Raw genomic sequence first — 25,962 nt, 5'->3', positions numbered from 1 at the left:
TAGATGGATGGATAGATGGATATATGTGTGTGTGGTGTATATGTAGTGAATTCATAATCATGACTACTCACAAAATAATATTGCTTTTTCTTTTACTTTTTGTCAGTAATGAAGATGCCTCTCCTTCCTGTCCCTGTCCTGTTCCTGGACCCTCCACTGCGCTTATGCAGTCTCCAACCAGCCCTCGTCCACCATCACCACCTGCCAGTCGTCCTCAGCCTCCCAGTCCCATCTCCCAGTCTTTCTCCCCGCCTGTTAAGAGTCCTCGCAAGCGTGCAGCTACTGTGAGCACAAGAAGATCGCCAGCAAAGAGGCAGACTCAGAGGCCAGCCGTTGTCCCACAGCATCAGGATCAGAACCAGTGGCATGGCGTTGACGAAGAGGACGAGCTCCCTCATGGGTTCTCCTTCTGTCCACGGAGAACTCCTGGAGTGCAACTGGATCGTCAGAAGGACCACAGCCCTTCTAAACTTTTCATGCTGTTCTTCAGTGAAGATGTCGTGAAGGTTCTCTGCCAACATACAAACGCGAATGCAAAACGCCGGCGCCTGAGAGGACCGTGGAAGCCTGTGGACACCGAGGACATTATGAAATACCTGTCCATCGTTGTATATCTCGGCCTGGTGAAGCCCTCTGCCATGAGAGACCTGTGGAGGAAGGATCGCCTGCACAGCCACCCCTTTCCCTCCAGTGTGATGGCAGGCTACAGGTTTGAGCTGATCGGGGCATTCCTGCACATGAGCGACCCAGCAGCTGACCTTTTGAATGACCAGCTTCGAGGCCAGCCTGGTTACGACCCCCTGTTTCGCCTGAAGCCACTACAAGACCAGATCCTGATGGCATGCAAGGCACATTACCATCCCTACCAGAACATCGCCATTGATGAACGCATGGTAGCCTCAAAGGCTAGGCATGGCATGAAACAGTACATGAAGGACAAGCCGATAAAGTGGGGTTTCAAGCTGTTTGTACTGGCTGATAGCAAGACAGGCTACACATGCAACTTCAGCGTGTACCAGGGGAAAGCACTCACTCCTAGCGGAAATGAGCTGAGTTATGATGCTGTTGTGAACCTGCTCGACGTGCCCTTCCTCGGGACAGGCTACAATGTGTACGTGGATAATTTCTACACCAGCACAGCTCTTTTTCTCCATCTCCACCAGATCCACTACGGGGCCTGTGGCACCATCAGGGAAAGCAGGCTTGGTTTCCCGAAGAACAGGCGTAACGCTCTCCCGACGACAGCAGAACGAGGGGACATGAGGTGGATCAGGGAGGGTCCCCTGCTGTACGTCAAATGGAAGGACACGAGGGACGTAACCGTGTGTTCTTCGCTTCATAAGGCCTACGGCGGAGACACGGTGCAGCGGCGGGTCAAGAGCCCCGATGGCAGCTGGACGAGGCGCGCTGTACCCGTACCCGAGCCGGTGAGGGAGTACAACAAGTACATGGGGGGAGTGGACTTGTCTGACGCTCTCATCAAGTACTTCAGCGTGACCCAGAAGACGATGAGGTGGTACAAGAAGATGTTTCTCCACTTTGTCGACATCGCCGTGGTCAACAGCTTCATCCTTTACAAGGAGTTGGCTATGGGGAAGCACAGGACACCCCTGACCCAGAAGAGCTTCAGGGAAGCACTGTGCTTGGAGCTGGCTGACTTCAGGGGGGTGACCACTGAGAGTGAGGAGCCCAAAGCAGAGCCACAGGAGCCCAAAGCAGAGCCACGGGAGGTCAAAGCAGAGCCACAGGAGGCAGCTGCTGAAGACAGGCTGAAGGGATGCTTTCCTGTACCCGTCTCAGATGTGAGCGCTGCAGATCCTAGGAACAAGGCCACCAGTGGGAGGCAGTACTGTGTTCAATGCCGTGCTCAGGGAAAGCGGAACAAGACCATTTTTAAGTGTAGGTCTTGTGATGTGCCTCTCTGCATGATTGCGGATCGTCTCTGTTTCACTGAGTGGCATGACCGCAAGAGCAGTCAGAAACCTTGAAGGACTGAAATTGTCCTGACAGACAATTGAACTTGTAAATAGTTGTTTTTACAGAGTTTTTACCATGTTTTTTCCTGTGTTTTTCAAAAGTTCCCAGTTTCTCCACCATGTTCAAGTTTTTTCTAGTTCATGAGTTCAATTTTTGCCTCCTAAAGTCCAACCCCTCGTCCACATCGTAGGAGGTGGTAAAAGCACATACAGTATATTTTCAACACAACTGGAAATATTCTTTATTTTCATTACACATTGTGCTGGCAAATGGGGCTCTGGTGAAAATGATCTTTTTTGTGCACTGAAGATTAGAAAGGTAGGTTGAAAGATATTATTCTTTCATTCATGAATGATTCATCATACATATTTTGTCCACACTGACATAACACTTGCAGCTGTAGCATTAGCCTACATTATCTCTTCAAATGGCTTACTAACATTTTACCGTATTTTATTACAGGGATAAAGGTGCTTCTTGCTCCAGTCCAGTGCTCCTAGACCTGCTCTTCACATGACACAGTTTGCCAGTCTTCTCCACTCACAGCCTACACCCGCCTGGTCCCTCTGACCCCCCACCCCCAGTGTCACCAAGTAAGAAAGGTCTCTAGAAAAAGTGTGTTTTTACTGCCCCAGGTTTGAATGTAATAATGAAACTCAATAATAAAAGTCAATACATGAAATATTTCAAAGGTCTTTGTTAATTTAAGCCATCACTGATGGTTGTGGGATGTTTGCTTCTGGTTATAAAGCTTCAAAATAACAATATAACAATAACAATATAGACCTGCTTCTTCCATCTGCTCCTGGCCGTGGTCCGAGTCCGTATCCTCCATTTCATTACTAGCCTGGAGCTCCTGGCTAACTTCGTCTCTCTCAGTTACTGTAACTCAGACTGCATGAACTTTTTCGGCTGATATTTAGGCATTCTCGAAACCCACAGTCCTAAATTCAACTGTATATAAAATAAAATAAAATAAATAAATAAAGTCAGCTGAAATCATGTAAAATAAGGATTAAATATGACATGAGGCCTGATTAAAAGGAAATATAATGATAACAGAAATCAATTAAAAGCCTGATTAAAAAGGTAGACCTTGAGCCTTTTTAAAAACCTCAACAGTCTCTGCGGCCCTGAGGCTCTCTAGCAGGCTATTCCATAATCAGGGGCCATAATAACTAAATGCCGCCGTTGATGTGCCAGATGATTCTTCGGTCTTTGTCTTCGTTTTACCTCCATCAGGTAACTTTTGTGTAAATATGCAGCTGCTGATTGAGGCAAGTGTTTACTAAACATTATTCTAATGCATCATTGGATTTAAACAGGCTTCACCACTTCACCACAGGCTTGTAGGGATAAGTTACTAAATATTTACACCCTGTAACTGCCAGATGTAACTGTTTACTGTGTTGTAAACTGATCAAACTTAAAGTGAAGAATAAAAGATGTGACTGTTGACTGTAATTTGATCATGGTGCAAATCCTGAAGATTTTAAATTGAATTTCAAAGACAGAAACTAACAACAACAACAAAAAAAACAGTTTTGCAAGAAAGGGCTAGTTTTTAACTAGATCTTTATGACGGCCACCAGGCCTCATTTTCTTTGATCTAGTCTTAATGGAGTTCTGTGTATGTGCAGTCTCCTCTTTTCTTTTTTCTGTTTACATTTATGTCTGAGGCCAGCACCTTCTTAATTGGATGTGCGCGACCTTTCTACTTTTTTTGCAAGAAAGGGCTAAGACACAAACTTGGAAGAAGAAAATAATCATATCAATACAAGTTTCATAATTCTTAATCTGTTTTTACTGCATTATATCATACATGTTTCATATATATCTACATATAAATGTGAATTTGTACATGACAATCTGTTAGAAAATACCTGCAATGCTCCAAAAACCATAGCACTAAAAAAACAGTTACCAAATGATTATTACATTTAGATCGAGATCAGTTCTCTCTCTCTCTCTCTCTCTCTCTCTCTCTCTCTCTCTCTCTCTCTCTCTCTCTCTCTCTCTCTCTCTCTCTCTCTCTCTCTCTCTCTCTCTCTCGTCTGTGGAGAAGAACCAGACGTTTTAGGGAGGTGATGAGTCACAAACCCATTTAGTGATGTCATATCCTGACAGGTTCACCTGTTCAAACATTTTCTCTTCACTGCTGCACTTTACATTTTATTTTACTTCCACAATCATCAGCTGTGGAAACAGCTACAGATCAAACTCCCCTCAGAGTCTCCAGTCGAAAGTCTGGACTCTTCACAAGATCATGAAGCTGCTGCAGGTCTGAAGAGTTCAGGTTGTTTCCACCCAGGCGCAGTTTTCTCAGGTGGGAGGGGTTGGACTTCAGAGCTGAGACCAGAGAAGAACAGCTGATCTTTGACAACCTGCAGTTCGCCAATCTGAATAAAGAACAAAATAAAATCAGATGAGTCCTGATCAGTGATCAGTGTCTAAAATGAGTAGAGGGACTTTGTCCTTCTGTTATTGTGGATCATCATCATGTGGCCTTCTACTACACACATCATGTACATCAGCACAGATTCATCAGCTGCTGCTGACCTCAGGTCAGTCTGTCAATATACAATCAATATCTGATCAGATGTGTTGGACTAAACACTGACTACAACATTGTGATTCAGGACTGGATCAAAGTTTAAAGGTCCAGTCCTGATCCAGGACTAAGGTCTTTCTTGGTCCTAGTCTCAGGAAACCACACACACACACACACACACACACACACACACACACACACACACACACACACACACACACACACACACACACACACACACACCGTTCTCAGTGTGAGAGAAGAACAACTGGAAACATGAGACAACAACTATTTCAAACATCCTTCATTCATTAAATCAAAGTCAATGATTCAAGTTCTGAGTGGAGATCAATCAGGTTCAGTTGTGGATCAAAGATTTCAGATCTACAACAGTAACAGTCAGTGAACTCACTCCAGAGTCTCCAGTCTACAGTCCGGACTCTCCAGAAAACCACTCAGATCCTTCACTCCTGAAACCTGCAGGTTGTTTCCATCCAGGTCCAGGTGTCTCAGGTGGGATGGGTTGGACTTCAGAGCTGAGACCAGAGAAGAACAGCTGATCTCTGACAAACTGCAGTTCCACAATCTGAATAAAGAATAAAAGAAGTGAATTGAGGAGGAAGTTCCTTTTAAAGAAGCTTCAGAAAGAAAGAAAGAAAGAACAAGCTCAGAAAATGAAAGTCAAACAGCTTAAGCAACAGGAAGCAGGTTAAACAGTCGTATACTCAAATCAAAGTGTAGAACTATCTCAAAGAGGTATGAAATAGATTGACAGCACCTGAATGACCTACAGGAGTGTCAGAGCAAAGGGTTTGAATACTTGTTCAGGTGATATCTCAGCTCATGTAGGAATGATGGAGGCCACTTTGCTCTTAGAAACAATAAATGCAGCAGAATATTTTTTAAGCCTTGTCTAGATCTGTACATCACCACAGTTCTGTCTCTGAGCTCTTGGGTCAGTTCCTTTGACCTCATGGATCTCATTTTGCTCAGATGCAAATGAGCCGTAAGTTCTTAATTAGACAGGTGTGTACCTTTCCAAATCATGTCCAAACTATTTAACTCAACACAGCTGGACTCAAATGTAGGTGCAGAACCATCTCAAAGAGGAATAAAATAAATTAACAGCAGCTGAATGACCTACAGGAGTGTCAGAGCAATACTTGTTCAGGTGATATTTCAGTTTTGCGTTTTTAATTTATTTGCAAAAATTCTGGGTTTGTGCTGACATGATGGGGTGGTGAGTGCAGATTGATGGATTTTTAATTTTATTTTAAAGCAACATTGCAGACTTTATCAGCCTTAAAATAATGTTTCCAGAGTCATTGCAACGGTAGAAAAATGGTTAATAGGATGAATGATGCTGCCGCTGCAGCCTGAGCTGGGTCGCGTCGGCTGAAACTGCACTATGTAACTTCCCTGCGCAGGTGGGTACACTGCCCCTCCCCCCTCTGCGTAGACCCGTAGAGTGCGACCTGCTTTACGGTATGTAGTCACACGCTTAGCTGACTGTAGCCCAGAGTGAGCCAGCAGCGAAACAGAGAGCAGACAGCTAACACACACACACACATGTTGGCAAGAGCTGAAGCTTTTACAACACTTGTAATGGATGATAGCGCTTCTCAACCAGATGGTGGAAGCACTGAGCTGAAAGATCTCCCTCACTGCCTTCATGGCCTACTGTAGATGGATGGATGTGTGCTTAGCTTGTGTTTATGTTGTGTTCATTTGTAGACAGGAGGAGAAGAGATGACAGTAGGATGCCAGAGCGAGAGAGGTGACGTTTGTGTGTTCTCATCAAGATTCATTGAAGTTGTGTCTTCTCTGGATGATCACCACTGATCTTAAAGATGAGGTTGATCTAATAAGATGTGTGTAGTTCTTTACAGATGCAGCCTCACAATATTGCTGTCAAAGTTCACCAGATTTAAGCCTTTTAATATATAATTGACAAAAATTTCTGACATCTGAAAATCCTTAGTCGAGGACACCCCTAAGAAACAGTGACTGGACTAAAACCAGAGAAGAAGAAAACAGACGGAAAGGTTGTAGGATACAAGGAAGTATACAAGACGTTTTCTCCTCGGCTTACAGCAGAGCAGAGTGACTGACAGACCCGTGTTTCAGACCAAACACTCTATATAAGTGATTGCCGTCGGAAGATAGAACTATTTAAGACTTATATTAACACAAATATTCCGCTTACTTCTGCTTTAACTTTATGTGAAAAGCACAGTGACATGATAAATCTTATAGACAGCCTAAATAATTACAGGTAGGTAGGTGTGTGCGTGTAGCCTATAGAGATGAAAGGTGAGGTAGGCTACCTGATGTTAGCTACAGAGACAAGTGGATCCCTCTATGATGGATCCTAGTGAGTTTAAAATAATTAGAATAGATAGATACAGTGGGTATGTACCCCAAGTTTTCACTATTTGTTATTTTTCAGCTTTGTATTATAACTTTTTTTTCTCATCAGTCTACGCTTACTGCCCCATCATGACAGAAAATGGCGACACAGCAGAGTGGAGTTTCCACGTTGTGTTCTACTACTTCTTGGGTCTAGCGGTTAATTTGCTAGTTTTATCCATGAATCTTCAACAAAGGTAACCACAAAGACAGTGGAAAAGTATTCTTCACGTTCTTCAATATAAATATATATAATATTGAAAAGCCAGCAGTAACCAGTGGTGGCGGTGTGCGTCTCGTGGCGGCTCCTGACAATTTGAGCTTTTTGTCGCTTTTTTGGCTGCTCTGAGGTGGAGTGTGAGGTGGACACGGGTGGCTAAACAACGTGTCTTTGGTCCGATCGACGTGGTTCAAGCTTCGGAAGGAGTGTTGTGTGCTTTCGGTCACCTGTGCCGTGTCAAGCCGGGTTTGTCTAGCCTAGCTGCTAGGCTAGACACACGAGCTGACAGACGCCGCGGTCTAGCCGTCTGTCAGCTTGTGTCAATCAGCTGGAAGCAATCCGTCTCAGCTGGATCGCACCGCTACTCCCGTGCAGCAACAACAGGCACAACTCACTGGGACCCCCCAGCTGTTGTTCGGGCAGAAATGTCCAAGGGGAGGAAAAACAAAGGTGAGACCAACGGTGAAGCCTCTACTATGGCCGCCGACGTAGAGACGGAGCTGGTTCCTATGGACGCTGTCAGGAAACACGTCAACCAGGTGCTTGCACAGCAGAAGGCACATTACACGGAGATGCTGGACAGACAAGCGGACACATTTAATAAGTTTGTTCGCATGCTCATGGACTCCACTAATGAGCGTCTGGACTCAATGAATAGAAATATTCAAGAACTAAAAGACAGCATCCACTACACACAGCAGGAAGTGGATGAGATGAAAGTCAAAACCTCCAAGGTTTTGAGTGACCATAACACCCTAGAAGGCGGAATGCGCACCATCTGTGACACTTTGTTGGCACTGGAAAAAAAGACTGACTACCTGGAAAATCAATCGAGGAGGAATAATCTCATCTTTGACGGAATCAGGGAATCGGAAGGTGAGAAACCAGCTGATGCAGAGAGGAAAGTCCGCAGCCTGATCTCTGAAAGGTTAAAGCTGGACACTGTTTTTTCTTATTAAGTTATTTTTTAACTAATTTAGTTTTATTTTATTTTTGTTTTGTTTTGTTTGAGTTGTTTGGACAAACATGTCTATTAAAATACCAAAAAAGGTTTGAAATTTGCTCACTTAAACATCTGTAGTTTGAAAAACAAGGTTGATGAGTTAAGCTCAATATTGTATGACAATGATATCCGCATAATGGCCATTTCAGAAACTCATCTGGATAATACAATAGCGGATTCAGTAGTTGCTATACAAGGATACAACGTATTTAGACTTGATAGGGATAGATTTGGAGGTGGTACAGCGTTTTTTCTGAAACAGCACATTCCAGCTAGAATCAGAAAGGATTTAAGTAGGAATGGTGTGGAGGCCTTATGGCTTCAAATTCACATTCCTTATTGCAAACCAATATTAATATGTTGTTGTTATAGGCCACCATGTTCAAATGTGGATTATTTAGACAATATATGTAGTATGCTGCAGAATGTAACTGACAAAAACTCTGAGGTCTTTTTTGTGGGGGATATGAATATCAATTGGTTTAATAGTAACTGTCCTTTGAGGAAAAGGCTGGGTGATGCAGCTTCTGTGTGTAACCTATCTCAGATCATAAATATGCCAACAAGAATCAATATTAACAAGCAAGGCTCACTGTCGTCAACTTGCATAGATCATCTCTTTACTAATAACCCAGAGAAATGTTCAAAAGCTTTGTCAGTACCAGTAGGATTCAGTGACCACAACATAATTGCACTAACGATAAAAACAAAGGTACCGAAAGCTGGACCAAAAGTAATACTAAGGAGAATTTATAAAACTTTCTCAGAAAAAGAATTTACAGATGATCTAAAAAATTTAAACTGGCACACTGTTCTGGACTGTTTGCACCCTGAGGCTGCATTAGTCACCTTTATGAAATTATTCTCAGCTGTGTGTGATAAACATGCTCCCATTAGGAAGCTATCAGTGAGATCAGTTAAAGCGCCCTGGATTGACAACGAACTAAAAAGCTATATTAAAGAAAGAAACTTACTAAAGAAGTCTGCTATTGAAAACGGAAGCCCAGAGAAATGGCTTGCTTACCGTGCACTGAGGAATAAAATCACTAAAATGAACAAACAAAAGAAAAAGCAATACTATAGATCTAAATTTGCAGAGTGTAAGGATGATAGAAAAAAAATGTGGAGAATACTTAATGATGTTGTAGGTAAGGGTAAAGTAAATAATACATCTACATTTATTGAATGTGATTGTGTATTTATAACGAAACCAAAGGATATTGCAAATTATTTCAACGAGTATTTCATTAAAAAAGTTGACACAATCAGATCTCAAATGTTGCCTGGGCACAGTACGCTTTCAGATTCCATTATCAAAAAAGAGATTATGTGGGGTAAGGAATGTAACTTCAGTTTCAGTATGATCAAGGAAGAGGAGCTTGAGAAACTCTGTTATCAATTAAATGTGATAATCCCTGTGGCATGGATAATTTAGATGCCAGATTATTGCAGTTATCGGCCAGAATAGTGGTGAGGCCAATTTTTCACATTTTTAAATTATGTTTTGATGGTTGTGTTTTTCCTCAGCTGTGGAAAGTTGCAAAGATAACTCCACTGTCGAAAAATAATAGAGAGCCTCTATCAGGACCTAACAGTAGTATTTTGCCGGTTTTAGGCAAAATTATGGAGAAAATCCTTTTTATCTAAATTTAGAAGTATTTCGAAGAAAATAGCATCAATTCTGAGCATCAACATGCCTATAAAACAGGCTATTCGACCTGCTCAGCCTTAACATCTCTTACGGATCATTGGTTAAAAAGTATTGACGAGAAATTAATTGTAGGTGCAGTGCTGTTGGATTTTAGCGCAGCTTTTGACATTATAGATCATGAGTTGTTACTCAGAAAGCTGTCTGCTTACAAGTTAAATGATTCAGCTCTCAAAATATTGAAAAGTTATCTGTCTAATCGACAGCAATGTGTGATGTTTAATGGCTGTAGCTCAATGGAACAGTCTCCCCTCACACTTGGGGCCCTATTTTGCTGGCGCAACTCAGGGGGGCGCAGCGAGGCGAGCCCTGACGCAGCTGGCGCAGTGGCATTTTCCTCCAGTCCATCAACGTGCGCAGCGTATTCGGTAAATTGGTAGACTGCTGTGCGCTGAGATGGGAGTGGTCGCGCAGCAGGGGGAGGTGTCGACAGATTCGCCGTGGCGCAGTGACAATTTGTTGCAGATAGACCGCGCGGAGAGTGCGCTGAAAGCTCGCCAGCTCCAATCTGGTCTAATCTCAGCGCAAGGCGAAGTGCAGCCAGCGCAGTGGCAATTTGACTGCCCAGCGTGCAGTGCGCCCACGTCACCAAGACCTCACAGGCAGATTTCCACACTTCCAGGCACATTTAAATGCAATTAACAATAATAATAATAATAATAATCATCACAATAACCCCTATTTATTGTATCTGAATCAGCACATACACCTATATCTATATAGATTGTCCCGTCACACTGATGGCAGATCAAAGGCTTGCGTAATGGAAACTCAGCCTGACTGAATTAACACAGATGAAACCAGGGAGGGACTGAGACAGCCGTGGATGTCCCAAGAGCAGGTGTTGACACTACACACTGTGCCGTTGCAGATGATCAGCTATTTATTTATTTATTTACTTATTGATTTATTAGGGGCCAGCGCCGCATCGTCACGCGACCATAACAAATAAAACTGAAAACAAATAAACTATCATCTCTCACAGCAAACCACAATCAGCCTCGGCATCATAGTGAGCAGATATTCACATCTCCCATCTCAGGTAAATTCTAAAGAAAAAAGAAAAAGAGAGACGCTCCGTGATGCCTCCTTTACGCACAGCTGTTTGTTTATGTTGTGATCTGTGCACACGTGTTTAAATATAGGTTACTAAATATGAGTGTCTTTATTAATGGAAAAGGGGTGTGTGTGTTTTTTTTTTACTGGGCAACAGCTCTCAATCTGTCAGAGCAAACCTGCAGGATAACATCATAACCTCCTCCCTCCCAGACTACTTTTGCATCATCAGCCCGTGAGGTCTGTTCGCGCGACCGGACACTGCGAGCTTGGACCGGACCAGAACATCAGTTTCCTCCCGTCTCACTTGCTCTGACAGATTGAGAGCTGTTGCCCAGTAAAAAAAAACAAAAAACAAAACACACACACCCCTTTTCCATTAATAAAGACACTCATATTTAGTAACCTATATTTAAACACGTGTGCACAGATCACAACATCAACAAACAGCTGTGCGTAACGGAAGCATCGCGGAGCGTCTCTCTTTTTCTTTTTTCTTTAGAATTTACCTGAGATGGAGATGTTAATATCTGCTCACTATGATGCCAGGCTGATTGTGGTTTGCTGTGAGAGATGATAGTTTATTTGTTTTCAGTTTTATTTGCTATGGTCGCGTGACGATGCGGCTCAATAAATCAATAAGTAAATACATAAATATAGCCGATAATCGTGTAGTGTCAACACAGCAGTAATCCATCCTCATCTTTCATCTGTGCAGCCTTTGATCTGTCATCAGTGTGACGGGACAGTCGATATAGATGTGCTGAATGTCTATGCTGTAATCTGTAGGTGCTGATTCACATCTTCTCTGCCATGGTGAAATCAAACGTCTGCCTCGCGCGCGCGGCGGATTTAAAGGCGAGGAGAGGAGCTCATTTGATTGGTGAAGATCTGACTCGGCTGTGTCAAACCCACTCCACGCCTTCTCTCCTCCCTCTATGCCATTTGCGCCGGTGGGAGGGAAGTAGGCGGGATGCGCTCCGCTGCGTCTCGAAGGAAAATTGCAAACTGCTCCTGACCACTCCCCGTTGGCGAAGCGAACGCGGAGCGCAGGCCTTATCCGCTGCACCTGCGCCAGTCTACCAAAGTAGAGCCCTTCATCACAACCACGGGAATGTCCAGTTTTAAAATGAAACTGAGAGAAGCTGTGTTTCGTCATAATATTATGTTGCAATAGATTACTACTAAATTAGGCAATCATGTAAAGTTGAATTCAAGTATGTTATTACACCTGTGTTGTACATTTATTTATGCTCTAGGTTATCTCATATGTATACTCTTCTATAATCATGTAACTATTTTATAATCATGTAAAAAAAAACTATATTACTCCTCTTGATCATGTCATGTCTATAATCATGTAACTATTTGATAATCATGTAATCATCCTCTTGATCATGTTAACTTATTCACATTGTACTACTTAATATGCATTTTTATAATCTTGTTTAGGATAAATGATTTCATGTAATTTTTTTTTTTTGTACAAACACTGTATTGTTGTGTTTGATTTAATGTGGACCCCAGGAAGAATAGTCTGCATCAGTATGTAGACTAATGGGGATCCAAAGAATACAATAAACAATAAACAATGACAGCACAAACCCAGAATATTTTAGACATTTTTGCGAATTAATTAAAAAAGAAAAACTGAAATATCATCTGAACTAGTATAGACCTTTTCAGAGAGTATAAACAAAGACAGGTGTGGCTCATTAGAAAACGCTCTGGTACACTAAATGGAATGGAGCCTTAATTAGTATCCTTGGTATCACCTGTATTTGTTTATACTCTCTGAAAAGGTCTATTCAGACCCTTTGCTCTGACTTTGCACCTGTAGGTCATTCAGCTGCTGTCAATTTCTTTTATTCCTCTTTGAGATAGTCCTGCACCTACATTTGAGTCCAGCTGTGTTGAGTTAAAGGGACAACGAGGAGTTTCTCCATCGGCAGAACGAAAAATTCCACGGCAATAAAAAAGTCTCATATTAATGTGGATGAATCTACGTTACCCACACTTGTTAATGGGCCCATTTTCGATAAATATATTGTTTTGTCTCTATCGTTATTTTGTTATTATTAGAGGTGGAGGAAATGCTGGGCGAGCCGACCAGCGTTTCCTTACTTTCAGTTTCGCGGACGCTGCCGGGCGAGTCATGAGAATAACGCCGCCGAATCGCCGCTTATGGTCGGGACTACGACGGTATCTGAACCTCTTGGAACCTCTGACTTTAATTCTTGATGAATGAAAACATGAGTCTGTCTTGCGCCGGTCAAAGAATTTTACGGTGCGCGCAGGGGCTCAAACGCTTCGCTTTTCCAAAACTCCTCGTTGTCCCTTTAAATAGTTTGGACATGACTTGGAAAGGTACACACCTGTCTAAATAAGAACTTATGGTAGGTGCAGAACCATCTAAAAGAGGAATAAAATAAATTGACAGCAGCTAAATGACCTACAGGAGTGTCAGAGCAAAGGGTCTGAATACTTGTTCAGGTGATATTTAAGTTTTGCTTTTTTAATTTATTTGCAAAATAAAATTCTAGGATTGTGTCATGATGGGATGGTGAGTGTAGACTGATGGGGGATTTTTTTATTTTAACATAAAGCTGCAAAATAACAAATAGTGAAAAAATTGAAGGGTGTCTGAATACTTTCCTCACTGCCTTCATGGCCTACTGTGGATGGATGGATGTGTGCTTATGTTTGTGTTGTGTTAATTTGTAGACAGGAGGAGGAGAGATGACAGTAGGAGGCCAGAGAGAGAGGTGACGGGGGGCGAGTCCCCTGTTTGTGTGTCTCATCAAGATTCATAGAAGTTGTGTCTTCTCTGGATGATCACCACTGATGGTGATTAAAGATGAGGTTGATCTAATAAGATGTGTGTAGTTCTTTACAGATGTAGCCTCGCAATATTGCTGTCAAAGTTCACCAGATTTAAGCCTTTTAATATATAATTGACAAAAATTTCTGACATCTGAAAATCCTTAGTTGAGGACACCCCTAAGAAACAGTGACTGGACTAAAACCAGAGAAGAAGAAAACAGACGTCACCATGACGACCCTCAGTGTGGATCAGTATAATATCAGCCTCATGTCTGCAGCTCAGTGTCAACACAACTTTCACATCACATTCATCTGAACACAGAAATAAAACAGAGTCTGACCCCAGAGTCTCCAGTCTACAGTCTGGACTCTCCAGAAAACCACTCAGATCCTTCACTGCTGAATCCTGCAGCTTGTTCCAGCCCAGGTCCAGGTGTCTCAGGTGGGAGGGGTTGGACTTCAGAGCTGAGACCAGAGAAGAACAGCTGGTCTCTGACAACCTGCAGTACACCAATCTGAATAAAGAATAAAAGCAGTGAGTTGAGGACAAAGTTCCTTGTTGACAGCGTTCAGTGTTTCATCATCTGCTCAGACCTGAAGAAGCTTCAGAAAGAACAAGTTCAGAAAATGAAAGTCAAACAGCTGAAGCATCAGGAAGCTGGTTAAATAGCCACATACAACATTAATCCTGAATGCCCAAGATTCAGACACAATCCAGCTATGGTGGGTGGGTCACATGATTTGGTTGTGCAGGGCTCTGAACAAATTCTGGACAAAATGTTTGAAGCTTACATATATTGTATCAATGTAGACCCTGATCCTGTGATTGCCATCTTTGCAACAACAACCATGGAAGAACAATCTTATAGTCAAATGCCATAGGTTTTAAACACTAATGGCTGATGGCTGATGACAGTTTTTTCCATTTGTGTGGATGTGTGTGTGTTTGTGGGCATACATACAGTATATATGAGTGTGTGTGCGTGTGTATATAAGTTGCAGATGTTTTTATTTAGGGTATATGAGTGTGCTTCTACATACTGTATAGTTATATCGATCTTTTTTCTAGTTTAATTATTTTATTTATGAATTTTTATTTAATTTTTTTCTGTCTTGTGAGGGAGGGTTGGGCGTGGTTGATTTGCTGTAAAATGTTAATTGTTCTGTAACCTGAAAAAGGGCTATTAATAAAGTGCTTAAAATAACACAACAGTCACATACAGAGAGAGAAAACAGCTCATTAATATTCATGAGAAGCTGCTGCTGCTTCAACACAGACGTAGTGACTCCGCCTCTTAAACTCTACCACCTGTGAGGTCAAAGTGGAGACAAACTCCAACAGGTCCAGTCAGTGAACTCACCTCAGAGTCTCCAGTCTACAGTTTGGACTCTCCAGTCCAGCACACAAAGCCTTTACTGCTGAATCATTCAGTTCGTTTTCACTCAGGTCCAGTTCTGTCAGGTGGGAGGGGCTGGACTTCAGGGCTGAGGCCACAAATTCACAGTGACTCTCTGAGAGTTGACACTCAACAAGTCTGTGAAGAGACGAAAATAAAATGTGTAAGAATAAAATCAGCTTTAGACTGTAGTAAAAATACTGTTGATGCATCTGATGACAGGATGTGATGATGTGATGAACATCTGATGTTGATCACATCTTCTCTGTCTGAGTTTAACATGAAACATGTTTTCATTCAAAAAATAGTTGTTTTTTCCTTGCAAAGTGTTACATCCATGTCTGTGTGCTGTGCTCCTAGTCTCCTCCCCTCCCTGTGTCTCTCCATCCTTCCTAGGGGCGGGCCCCAGACACAGGCTGCTGCCGCTGCGGGGTACACAACTGAGGCTCATCTGCTCATCACCCCACTGCTCAAAGACACCGGCCCTCCACTCCCTCATTGCCAGATCTTTAAAGTTCACCACTTGGTAACTTTGTCAGGCTCCTTACCCATGATCTGTAGTATTCAGTGTTCTGTAGTGTCCTGTGTTTTTGTCCCCAGCCTTTTTCACCCCTTCGTGTTTTTTGCTCCCATGTCTCCTGCCTTGTTTTGACCCTGTCTCCCTGTGCTCCCAGATTCCCTGCCCTGCCCCCTGACTGTAATGTTGATTCCTCTGCCAGGTACGCAAGCAGTCGGACCTTGCTATCTCCCTGCCGTGTATGTGTGTGTGTGAGAAGACGAACTGGACTGACTGTAATGTTGATTCCTCTGCCAGGTCAGTCCATGTGAATAATAAACGGCAAGATTGCCAACGGTGAAGGTCTGCCTCATATGTAAAACTACACAACGCAATGATGAGTACCAAAACCGCTACATTTGCACACTGTAATAGTTTCCAAAGGGGGCTACTAACTATGCAGGGTGGCCATTGGCCACCTCTTCATATTAACAGAAATTTTGACCAGGGGTGCCCAAACTTTTGCATGACACAGTAACTGTTGGTGATTAAACAACAACAACACACAGATTAACTGAAAACGCTGTAGTACACACTCCAGGCCTGTGTGTGGCGCTGTAGCACTGCCACACATAAACACGAACAACAGAGAAGAAGAAGGAAAGCGTCCCCGCTTTATTCAAACTCCAAGTGATTCGGCCGCAGTGTCCGAGGGACAGACAGTAGTCAGCCGCTGTTACATGACTTCCATTGAGTGTTAACCACGGATGTATAATAGATCCATGGTGTTTATGTGTAGAGGTGTGTCTCAGGTTACAGAGCAGTGGGGGGCATGATATCATCAGTTCACAAAAGACCCTACCTGTCCTGCTCTTCCTACCTGTCCTGCTCTTTATTTACTGGGTTATAACCCCAATGTGTATGTTTCTTTTCAGGAGAAGCGGATCTTAATGGCAGCCTCAACTGCAACTAAAAAATCTATTATTAAAAATTGGTTTGAACCCGCTATCTCTCTAAATAAACTTTGGATTAACTTATTTTTTGATATTTGTTTACTAGAAAGATCTACTGCCAGAATCAATGGAGCAAAATCTGAGTCTCTTCTGACCTGGTCTAAGGCCATCGAGCATATTCAGAAAATTAACGCGTCATAGCTTCTATGATAACTATTATTATTAATTTATTTAATATTTATCCCTTTTTTTTTTCTTCTCTCTCTCTCTTCCTCTAAATTCTAGGGTTGTCTAACCCTACAGGCCCTGTTTGTCTTGTTTGTCTGTGGTTGTCTTTGTTCTTGTGTATGTGAGTCTTGTCTGTGAAGTATTTGTTATTGCTGGTATCAGAGCATCTTTTTACAATTTTGCTCTGGTTCTGTTCCCCTTTTTTATTTTTATTTTTTTTTTATTTTACTGTGGTCTTGTTTGTTAGTACTGTTTATCGTTTATCTATCACACTCCCTTGTGCCCTGTGTTATTCACTATGTTTTTTGTTTTCTTTCCTAATGTTTTGAGGAATTAAATAAAATTTTGATCAAAAAAAAAAAAAAACAAAAGACCCGTTTTGGGATCTACATGAAAACGCTGGGATGGCGTTCTCAGATTTTCCCACTCTGGGACCCGTTTACAAAATATACTGTTTCTGTCTGGCCAAAATGCCGAAACGATAAAATACTTATGCAGATTCATTAAATACATTCGTGTAGACAGGCTCTAAGAACAATGAAAATAAATTAAAACTATGTTTATCTGAGCTTCACTATTCTACTGATCAATAATTATAATTATCATGTCTGGACTCACTGAGCCTTTCTGCAGTTCCTCACAGCTGGCATCAGTCTCAGTCGTCCCTGATCTGATGTGTTGTACTTCTTCAGGTCCAACTCGTCCAGAACCTGCTCTGACATCTGGAGCATGTAGGCCAGAGCTGAGCACTGGATCTCAGAGAGTTTCTTCTCTGATCTGTTTTTTGACTTCATGAACTGTTGGATCTCCTCATGAACTGACTGGTTGTTCATCTCTGTCAGACAGTGGAAGATGTTAATACTTCTGTCAGGAGAGATGTCACCAGAATTCATCTCCTTCAGGTTGTTGACGACTCTCTGGATGGTTTGTGGACTGTTCTTTCTCTGACCCAGCAGACCTCCTAACCGCTTCTGGTTGGACTCCAGAGAGAGGCCATGAAGGAAGCGAACAAACAGGTCCAGGTGACCATTTCTACTGCTGAGGGATTTCTCCATGTTTTTTTTCAGAAAGGCATCCAGGGTTGAAAGGTAATACAGTTTTCCCAAGAAGTTCCTCAAGACCTTTGTGTTCCTGTTGGTGAAACAGTGGAACATGTAGACTGCAGCCAGAAACTCCTGAACACTCAGATGAACAAAGCAGTAGACTGTTTTCTGGAAGATCACACTCTCTCTTTTGAAGATCTCAGTACAGAGTCCTGAGTTCACCAAGGCTTCTGTGACATCCAGACCACACTGCTCCAGGTCTTCTTGGTAGAACATGATGTTTCCTTTCTCCAGCTGTTCAACCGCCAGCCTCCCCAGCTTCAGAAGAACTTCCCTGTCGGCCTCCGTCAGCTCCTGTGGACTCGTCTCATGTCCTTCACCGTACTTGTTCTTCTTCCTCTTTGTCTGGACCAGCAGGAAGTGTGAGAACAGGTCAGTCATGGTCTTGGGCAGCTCTCCTCTCTGGTCTGTGGTCAACATGTGCTCCAGAACTGTAGCACTGATCCAGCAGAAGACCGGGACTTGACACATGATGTGGAGGGTCCTGGACATCTTGATGTGTGAGATGATTCTTCTGGACAGATCTTCATCACTGGACCTCCGCCTGAAGTACTCCTCTATCTGGGCGTCAGTGAAGCCTCGGACCTCTGTTACCCTGTCAACACATGTAGGAGGGATCTGATTGGCTGCTGCAGGTCTGGAGGTGATCCAGACCAGAGCCGAGGGAAGCAGATTCCCCTGGATGAGGTTTGTCAGCAGCCTGTTGACTGATGACGTCTGTGTGACATCAGACACAACCTCCCTGTTGTTGAAGTCCAGTGGCAGTCGGCTTTCATCCAGGCCGTCAAAGATGAAGAGAAGTTTACAGACAGCCAGCTGCTCTGCTGTGACCTTCTGTAATGTTGGATGGAAAACATGGAGCAGCCTGAGAAGACTCAACCGCTGATCTCTGATCAGGTTCAGCTCCCTGAACGAAAGCAGAACCAGCAGATCGACATCCTGGTTCTCCAAGCCCTCGGCCCAGTCCAGAGTGAACTTCTGCACCGAGAAGGTTTTTCCAACGCCAGCGACGCCGTTGGTCAGAACCAGTCTGACAGGTCTCTGTTGGACAGGTGAGACTGTAGAGACATTGTGTCTCTGTTGAACAGGCAAGTTTTTAAAGATATTGTTGCACTTGATTGGAGTGTCATGGAGGGTCTCCTTCTTGGACGTTGTCTCCAGCTGTCTCACTTCATGTTGGGTATTAACCTCTTCACTCTGTCCCTCTGTGATGTAGAGCTCAGTGTAGATCCTGTTGAGGAGGGTTTCACTTCCTGTTCCCTCAGTTCCTTCAGTCACTTGTTCACATCTGCTCCTCATACTGGTCTTATGTTGATCTAAAACCTCCTGTAGACCACGGCCTGCTGTGAGAGAATAATAATAAACTTTATTTGTATTGCACCTTTCTTAACAAAGTTACAAAGTGCATAGAAGAGAAGAGAGAAGAGACAGACTTAAGACATTTCATTACACACTCATGACTTATCTCTCATACTATCCCTCACTCAGTGTATCAAAGATTTTAATCTGCGGTATCAGAATATATTTGTTATATATTTTTTTTTTTACAACTAAACAAAGACAAAACAGGAATACTCTTTCTTTGGTGAACAGGCTCAGAGACAGAAAATTGCAGCACATCTCAATTCTCTGTCTCTTGACAGCAAAATTGAAGCAAGGAATCTAGGTGGATTACAATTTATTCAAAATGCAGCTCCATGTATTCTCACTGGTCCCAAGAAATATCAACACATATCACACCCATTCTTAAATCTCTGCACTGGTTACTTGTTGAAACAAGAATTAATTTCAAAATCCTGCTCCTGGTTTACAAATCCCTACATGGCCTTGCGCCTCAATACATCACAGATATGCTCACCACTTACACCCCAGCAAGAACACTTCAGTCAACATGGCAGGGTATCGTTTAGCTCCGCGGGTAGAGCAGGCGCCCCATATGTAGAGGCCATAGCCCTCACTGCAGCCGTCCCCGTATTGAATCCTGATACTATATGTCATCCCCCTCTCTGCCTCCCATTTCCTGTCTCTCTCTTTCAAAAATACTATCAAATAAAGGCAAATAAAAGCCAAAAAATATACTTGAAAAAACAAGAACACGTCGGTGACAGACAGTGGCAACTTGCTCATCTCTCACACCAGAACCAAGGAGGGAGAGGCAGCTTTTAGTTGTATACTGTATGGAACACCTGACAATTTGATCTGAGTATTTTCATCAGTATTCAGTATTCATCAGTATTTTCATACAGAAAAACTGCAGACAACAAAGGGAAAGTCTGAATGTTGTGCTGTTGTGATGTAACAATGACTCTGTAGAAAACAACAGGTCCTGGTTTCAGAAATGACCACATCAGCAGACAGATGTAAAGTCTCACTTTGTACACAGCTGCTCTGATTGGCTGTCTGCAGCTCACCTCTACTTCTGGGTCTTTGTCCACACTGGGGACAGGAGGGGGGTCCTGAAGAACCAGACTGGTCCCAGTCTGAGGTGAAGCACCGTCTGCAGAACCAGTGTCCACAGCTGGAGGAGACTGGATCCTTCAGGACGTCCTGACAGAGACCACAGCAGGACAGCCGCTTGTCCACAGAGAAACCACTCCTCTTCCTCCTGTGAAGACATTTCTGTGTCACTAACATGTCGCAGTCACTGCTCCACACCTGTGCTCTGATTGGTTAACCACCTTAAGAGGGCGGGGCTTCAGTAAGCCAAGAAGCAGAGAGAAGAGAATTAGAAGAAGAAGAGTGGAGAGAGACAAACTGAATGAAAACCTGGATCTGAAGTGGTTTCTGTCTCTGTTCATCTGTTGACCTTGAATCTTGATTCTAAAACAAGCCTGATCCTGTCCGCCTATAGCAACCCTGAACAAAAGGCCTGGATGACCAGGTCAGAGTGTGGACTTGTTGATAAATGTTTTCATGTCTATGGGCTGTATTATGTGTGCTTGCTCTGTCCTCGTAGTGGAATGGTTTTTTATTGTCCCTAATAAGAGACAGTAAAAGTCTAAGTCTGAGATAACGGATTTATATGATACTGAAATAGAAGGAACTTTGGGTCACTTGTCCATTAATCCTATCAGTCATATTGTTCCATGCCGCCTCTGTTACCTTGTTATTGGCAGCAGTATTTACTTTTCTTGTTGTAAATTCTTTATTCTTGTCCCTAATAAGGGACAATAAAAGTCTAAAGTCTAAGTCTAAAGTCTAAGCCTAAGATAACAGATTAATATGATACTAGAAGGAACTTTGGGTCACTTGTGCATTGATCCTGTCAGTCATATTGTTCCAGATCGCCTCTGTTACATTGTTAACGGCAGCAGTTTGTTTTCTTATGGTAAATTACTTACATTCATCATAAATGTCCATAAGTAGGGCTTCCTGGTTTCTCTCTGTTTCCTTCACATGAATCCAATGACTGAATCATCTTCAGCACAGTTTACAACAGAAACCGTCTCTTAAGCCTCGTTTCCACTGTCAGTACGGTACGGCACAGTACGGATCGGTATGGGTACGGTTCGGGTCTGATATGGTCAGCTTTGTGTTTCCATTGTATAAAGGGGACCTTCAGGGGTGGGCGGAGTGCGTGTCAAAACGTCACTACTAAAGGCCCCCCACACACGCCCCGACGACTGCCGACCAGAGCGATTGATATAACAGAGTGGCGATAGGACTCCCATAGAAATACAGACCAATTTTAAGTCATAAAGTGGTAATAATCTTTGCCATGTACAGTAACCATGTTGACTTAACAAAATAAAATGTATTAGACTGATGGGTTCATTGTAAAACATTTATTTACGTAAATGTGGTGATTTCAGTACGTAGCCCAGAGGCAGTCCTGCTCACTTTTCATTCAAACAAAGTAATAATGCTAATGCTGTTAAATTTCGTCAATGAGACTAACACTAATCTCCTAAAAAGAATTTAACCAGCCAGCTACTTACTGTGACTCTGAGGGTCCAGGTTCATGACTGAGGTTTGGAGGATGCTCTTTGGACCAGTCACTCCTCACAGACGAAAAGATGGATCCTGGAGACTCTGCTCTGCGATCCTGACCTCTGCAGAAACAACAAACATTTTTGTTCATATCAAAAACAAAATTGGGAAATGCACATGCTTTGTTCATTTTATGGATGTTAACTGAATACGTCGTCGTCACTCATTTTAAAAACTATTTCTGGAAATACATTGTTGTTGTTGCAGTAGCTAAATATTATCATGCTTGCTGACTTCATTTGTGATTAGCAACTAAAATATAGCCTGTTCGTTGCAGTGAAAACAGCACTTTACTCAAACATGGTCTAATATATTTAAATTTCCCGTAATAACTAGTTCTGTCAGGACCACTATGTCAAAATAATATTTATTTACTTGCACAAGTTTTATTTGGCAGTATGGTACTGTTCTGGGACCCCCTGCACTACCACACGCTTGCGTGGAAAGCCTGAGGCAGGAAGAGCACCTCCCTGCCCTTCACGAGCCATCATGAACAGCATAAGCAGGGAGCGCAGCAGCAAAGAAAACCCAGACAGAGCAGAGCAACCAACAAGATACAATGACAGGAGGAGCTGGGGTGGAGGTGGGTTGCAAAAAAGCCGGCAGAGGAAGCAGCAGCAGCAAGGGAGGTGACGTCGGGCTAGAGCAGTTTAAATAGCGCAATGAATGAAATTCCCCAATAGCTGAGCCATCAGCTGATCTGCACAGGTGATGACAGTTACGCTGTGCTGATTAAGAGCTTGACGTCATGGCCTGCCAGAACTAACGCTACGCTTGATTATGTCATTATGTTCTACCATGAAAAAATAAGCTCATTGGCTCCTACTGAAAATGTGAATTTGTGAAAACACATGTTATTTCCTGTTCCAGTCACGTTGACTGCAGCAGCTCAACACACTGAACTCTGACCCAGAGACAGTTTGGACGTTCACAGGTTTGTAGCAGCTCTCTTACTTTGACTCTGAGGCTCCAGGTTCAAGACTGAGGTTTGGAGGATGCTCTTTGGACCAGTCACTCCTCGCAGATGAACAGATGGATCCTGGAGACTCTGCTATCAGTCTGTGGTTCTGACCTCTGCAAAAACAACAAACAAATTAAAAACAAAATTGAGAAATGCACATACTTTGTGGCTGTAAACTGAATTCACAAGTCATCAGTGTTTCTAAAAACTATCCCTTGAATTACATTGTTGTTGTTGTTGTTGGTGTTGTTGCTGACTTCATTTGTGATCAGCAACTAAAATATAGCCTGTTTGTTGCAGTGTAAACAGCACTGTACTCAAACATGATCTAATATATTTAAAGTTTCGATAATAACTATATGTCATTAATTCAATATCTGTATTTATGTTCTACCATGTAAAAATAAGCTCACTGGCTCCTACTGAAGATGTGAATCTGTGAAAACTCATGTTATTTCCTGTTCCGGTGATGTTGACTGCAGCAGCTCAACACACTGAACTCTGACCCAGAGACAGTTTAGACATTCACAGGTTTGTAGCAGCTCTCTTACTTTGACTCTGAGGGTCCAGGTTCAAGACTGAGGTTTGGAGGATGCTCTTTGGACCAGTCACTCCTCGCAGATGAACAGATGGATCCTGGAGACTCTGCTCTCAGTCTGTGGATCTGACCTCTGCAGAAAAACAAACATTTGTTTTCAAATTAAAAACAAAATTGGGAAATGCGCATATTTTGTGGATGTTAATTGAATCCATAAGTCATCCCTGTCTCTAAAAACTATCCCTTGAATTACATTGTTGTTGTTGTTGTTGTTGTTGCTGACTTAATTTATGATTATCAACTTAAAGGGATAGTTCACCCTAGAATGATATTTCGCTCATTATCTACTCACCCTCATGTGGACTAAGGGCTGGAAGAAGTTTCAGAGTCCTCCGTCCCTTCTCTGAGTTACAGGGGGTCTTGGTGTAGCAGTGCATGTCCATATAACGGTTGTAAAGGGACACCAGAGCTCTTCGTAAAAAAACACACACAAAAAAACATCCAAATACCTCCATGCTGCTCGTATGTAATGTCCGTCTTGTGCTGAAGCCCCAAATTGCGTAATTGTCCCGAAACAAATTAAATAAGTCTATATTTTAAGCTTGTTTGTGGCGGAAGCTTCTCAAAGCTCCTCTTCCTGGTCCGTCCAAATCTCGCGTGATTTGCGCCGGCGTCAGTATGCGTCAGTGCGGTTACTGCGAATCACGCGAGATTTGGACGGACCAGGAAGAGGAGCTTTGAGAAGCTTCCGCTACAAACAAGCTTAAAATATAGACTTATTTAATTTTTTTCGGGACAATTACGCAATTTGGGGCTTCAGCACAAGATGGACATTACATACGAGCAGCATGGAGGTATTTGGATGTTTTTTTGTGTGTGTTTTTTTACGAAGAGCTCTGGTGTCCCTTTACAACCGTTATATGGACATGCACTGCTACACCAAGACCCCCTGTAACTCAGAGAAGGGACGGAGGACTCTGAAACTTCTTCCAGCCCTTAGTCCACATGAGGGTGAGTAGATAGTGAGCGAAATATCATTCTAGGGTGAACTATCCCTTTAAATGTAGCCTGTTTGTTGCAGTGTAAACAGCGCTGTACTCAAACATGGTCTAATATATTTTAAATTTCCATAATAATTATAGTATGTCATTATTTCAATATCTGTATTTATGTTCTACCATGTAAAAATAAACTCATTAGCTCCTATTGAAGACGTGAATCTGTGAAAACTCATGTTATTTCCTGTTCCAGTCACGTTGACTGCAGCAGCTCAACACACTGGACTCTGACCCAGAGACAGTTTGGACGTTCACAGGTTTGTATCAGCTCTCTTACTTTGACTCTGAGGGTCCAGGTTCAAGACTGAGGTTTGGAGGATGCTCTTTGGACCAGTCACTCATCATAGACGCTACTCCATCTTCCTCTTCCTCCACATTAACACTCATATTCAGGACTTCTGACTCCGAGTCAGACTGTGAGAAAACACACAGACACACAACACATTAAACAAGTCGAGTTTTCTGCAGCAGCTCCCATTTACACACCCCTCCCACATCCCCTGTCCTCTCAAAAACATAAATAAATACAATAAACTTAACTTGGCCACTTTTCATATTACGCAGCTCCTTACTTTCTGTTCTGTTTCTTCCTTTTCTCTCAGTGTCTCTGTGTGGACTGAAGCTCACTGTGAGTCTTCTTCCCTCAACAGTCCACAGGGACAGACTGACTCACACACTCACACTTCAACAATGACTATAAAATTAAGAAAATGATCATAATAATAATAATAATAATAATAATAATAATAATAAAAAGTTGTGTTAACACTCACCTCCCTCTTTCTGCTCCGACTGCTTTAAAATGGCGCCTGGACTCACTGAACACCTGCAGAGACGTCCAATATTGTATCTGGACTTTCACACCTGTGCTGCACGCTCCAATAGTGGTTTGACTCGCCCTCAGCTCTTGGTATAGTTAATAAGCTACAGCGAAGGGGAAGTGAGCGGGGGAGGAGTGCAAGAGATAAACTGATAACGCACCTGCCCTCATTCATTGACAGCTCAGACAATCAATCATGGGTCCACCACAAGTTGTATAGGTGCAGCACTATGATGCCTCTTATAATAATAAGAAATAGCTACCTGCAGTCTGTGATGAACCAGCCACATAGGGCCGCCACGTATAGGCCTACATAATGATGAGCTTCGGCTCCTCATCAGACCCTGTAATCCATAGAAACAACCCTGATTGAAATGCCTTATTAAGCTACCAAGGTACACATTAACACAAGCATGACAACTGACGAATATGAAACGTCTGTTGTCCCACAGCATCAGGATCAGAACCAGTGGCGTGGCGTTGACGAAGAGGACGAGCTCCCTCATCGGTTCTCCTTCTGTCCACAGAGAACTCCTGGAGTGCAACTGGATCGTCAGAAGGACCACAGCCCTTCTGAACTTTTCATGCTGTTCTTCAGTGAAGATGTCGTGAAGGTTCTCTGCCAACATACAAACGCGAATGCAAAGCGCCGGCTCCTGAGAGGACCGTGG

At 42.8% G+C, this 25,962-nt stretch overlaps 1 protein-coding gene across 1 annotated transcript; it reads right to left on the bottom strand.

Moving 5' to 3' along the window:
* Window positions 1–4,007: 4,007 nt before the first annotated feature.
* On the bottom strand, window positions 4,008–25,581 carry LOC146960891 (NACHT, LRR and PYD domains-containing protein 3-like). The gene is made up of 10 exons (XM_085771965.1): window positions 25,555–25,581; window positions 24,749–24,885; window positions 23,427–23,546; window positions 21,863–21,976; window positions 20,297–20,586; window positions 17,440–19,264; window positions 15,109–15,282; window positions 14,089–14,262; window positions 4,941–5,114; window positions 4,008–4,376 (listed from the first exon to the last, which is right to left on the bottom strand). Exons 1-10 carry the CDS (start codon window positions 25,579–25,581, stop codon window positions 4,193–4,195), a joined length of 3,219 nt encoding a protein of 1,072 aa, XP_085628091.1. The 3' UTR covers window positions 4,008–4,192.
* Between the last annotated feature and the right edge of the window lie 381 nt (window positions 25,582–25,962).

The sequence above is a fragment of the Trachurus japonicus genome, unplaced genomic scaffold (genome assembly GCF_045865225.1).
Source record: "Trachurus japonicus isolate A0001 unplaced genomic scaffold, Traja_1.0 AP029860.1".
NCBI classification, from domain to species: domain Eukaryota; kingdom Metazoa; phylum Chordata; class Actinopteri; order Carangiformes; family Carangidae; genus Trachurus; species Trachurus japonicus.
This window is presented reverse-complemented; position numbering and strand designations above follow the sequence as displayed.

What these genes read in the sequence shown, in the direction of transcription:
- LOC146960891 (XM_085771965.1), bottom strand. Translation starts at nt 25,581, where the DNA reads ATGTGGCTGGTTCATCACAGACTGCAG. An exon ending in TGGTTCATCACAGACTGCAG is followed by an intron (nt 24,886 to 25,554) that starts GTAGCTATTTCT and finishes GTTTTCTCACAG; the next exon opens with TCTGACTCGGAGTCAGAAGT. An exon ending in CCTGGACCCTCAGAGTCAAA is followed by an intron (nt 21,977 to 23,426) that starts GTAAGAGAGCTG and finishes TTGTTTCTGCAG; the next exon opens with AGGTCAGGATCGCAGAGCAG.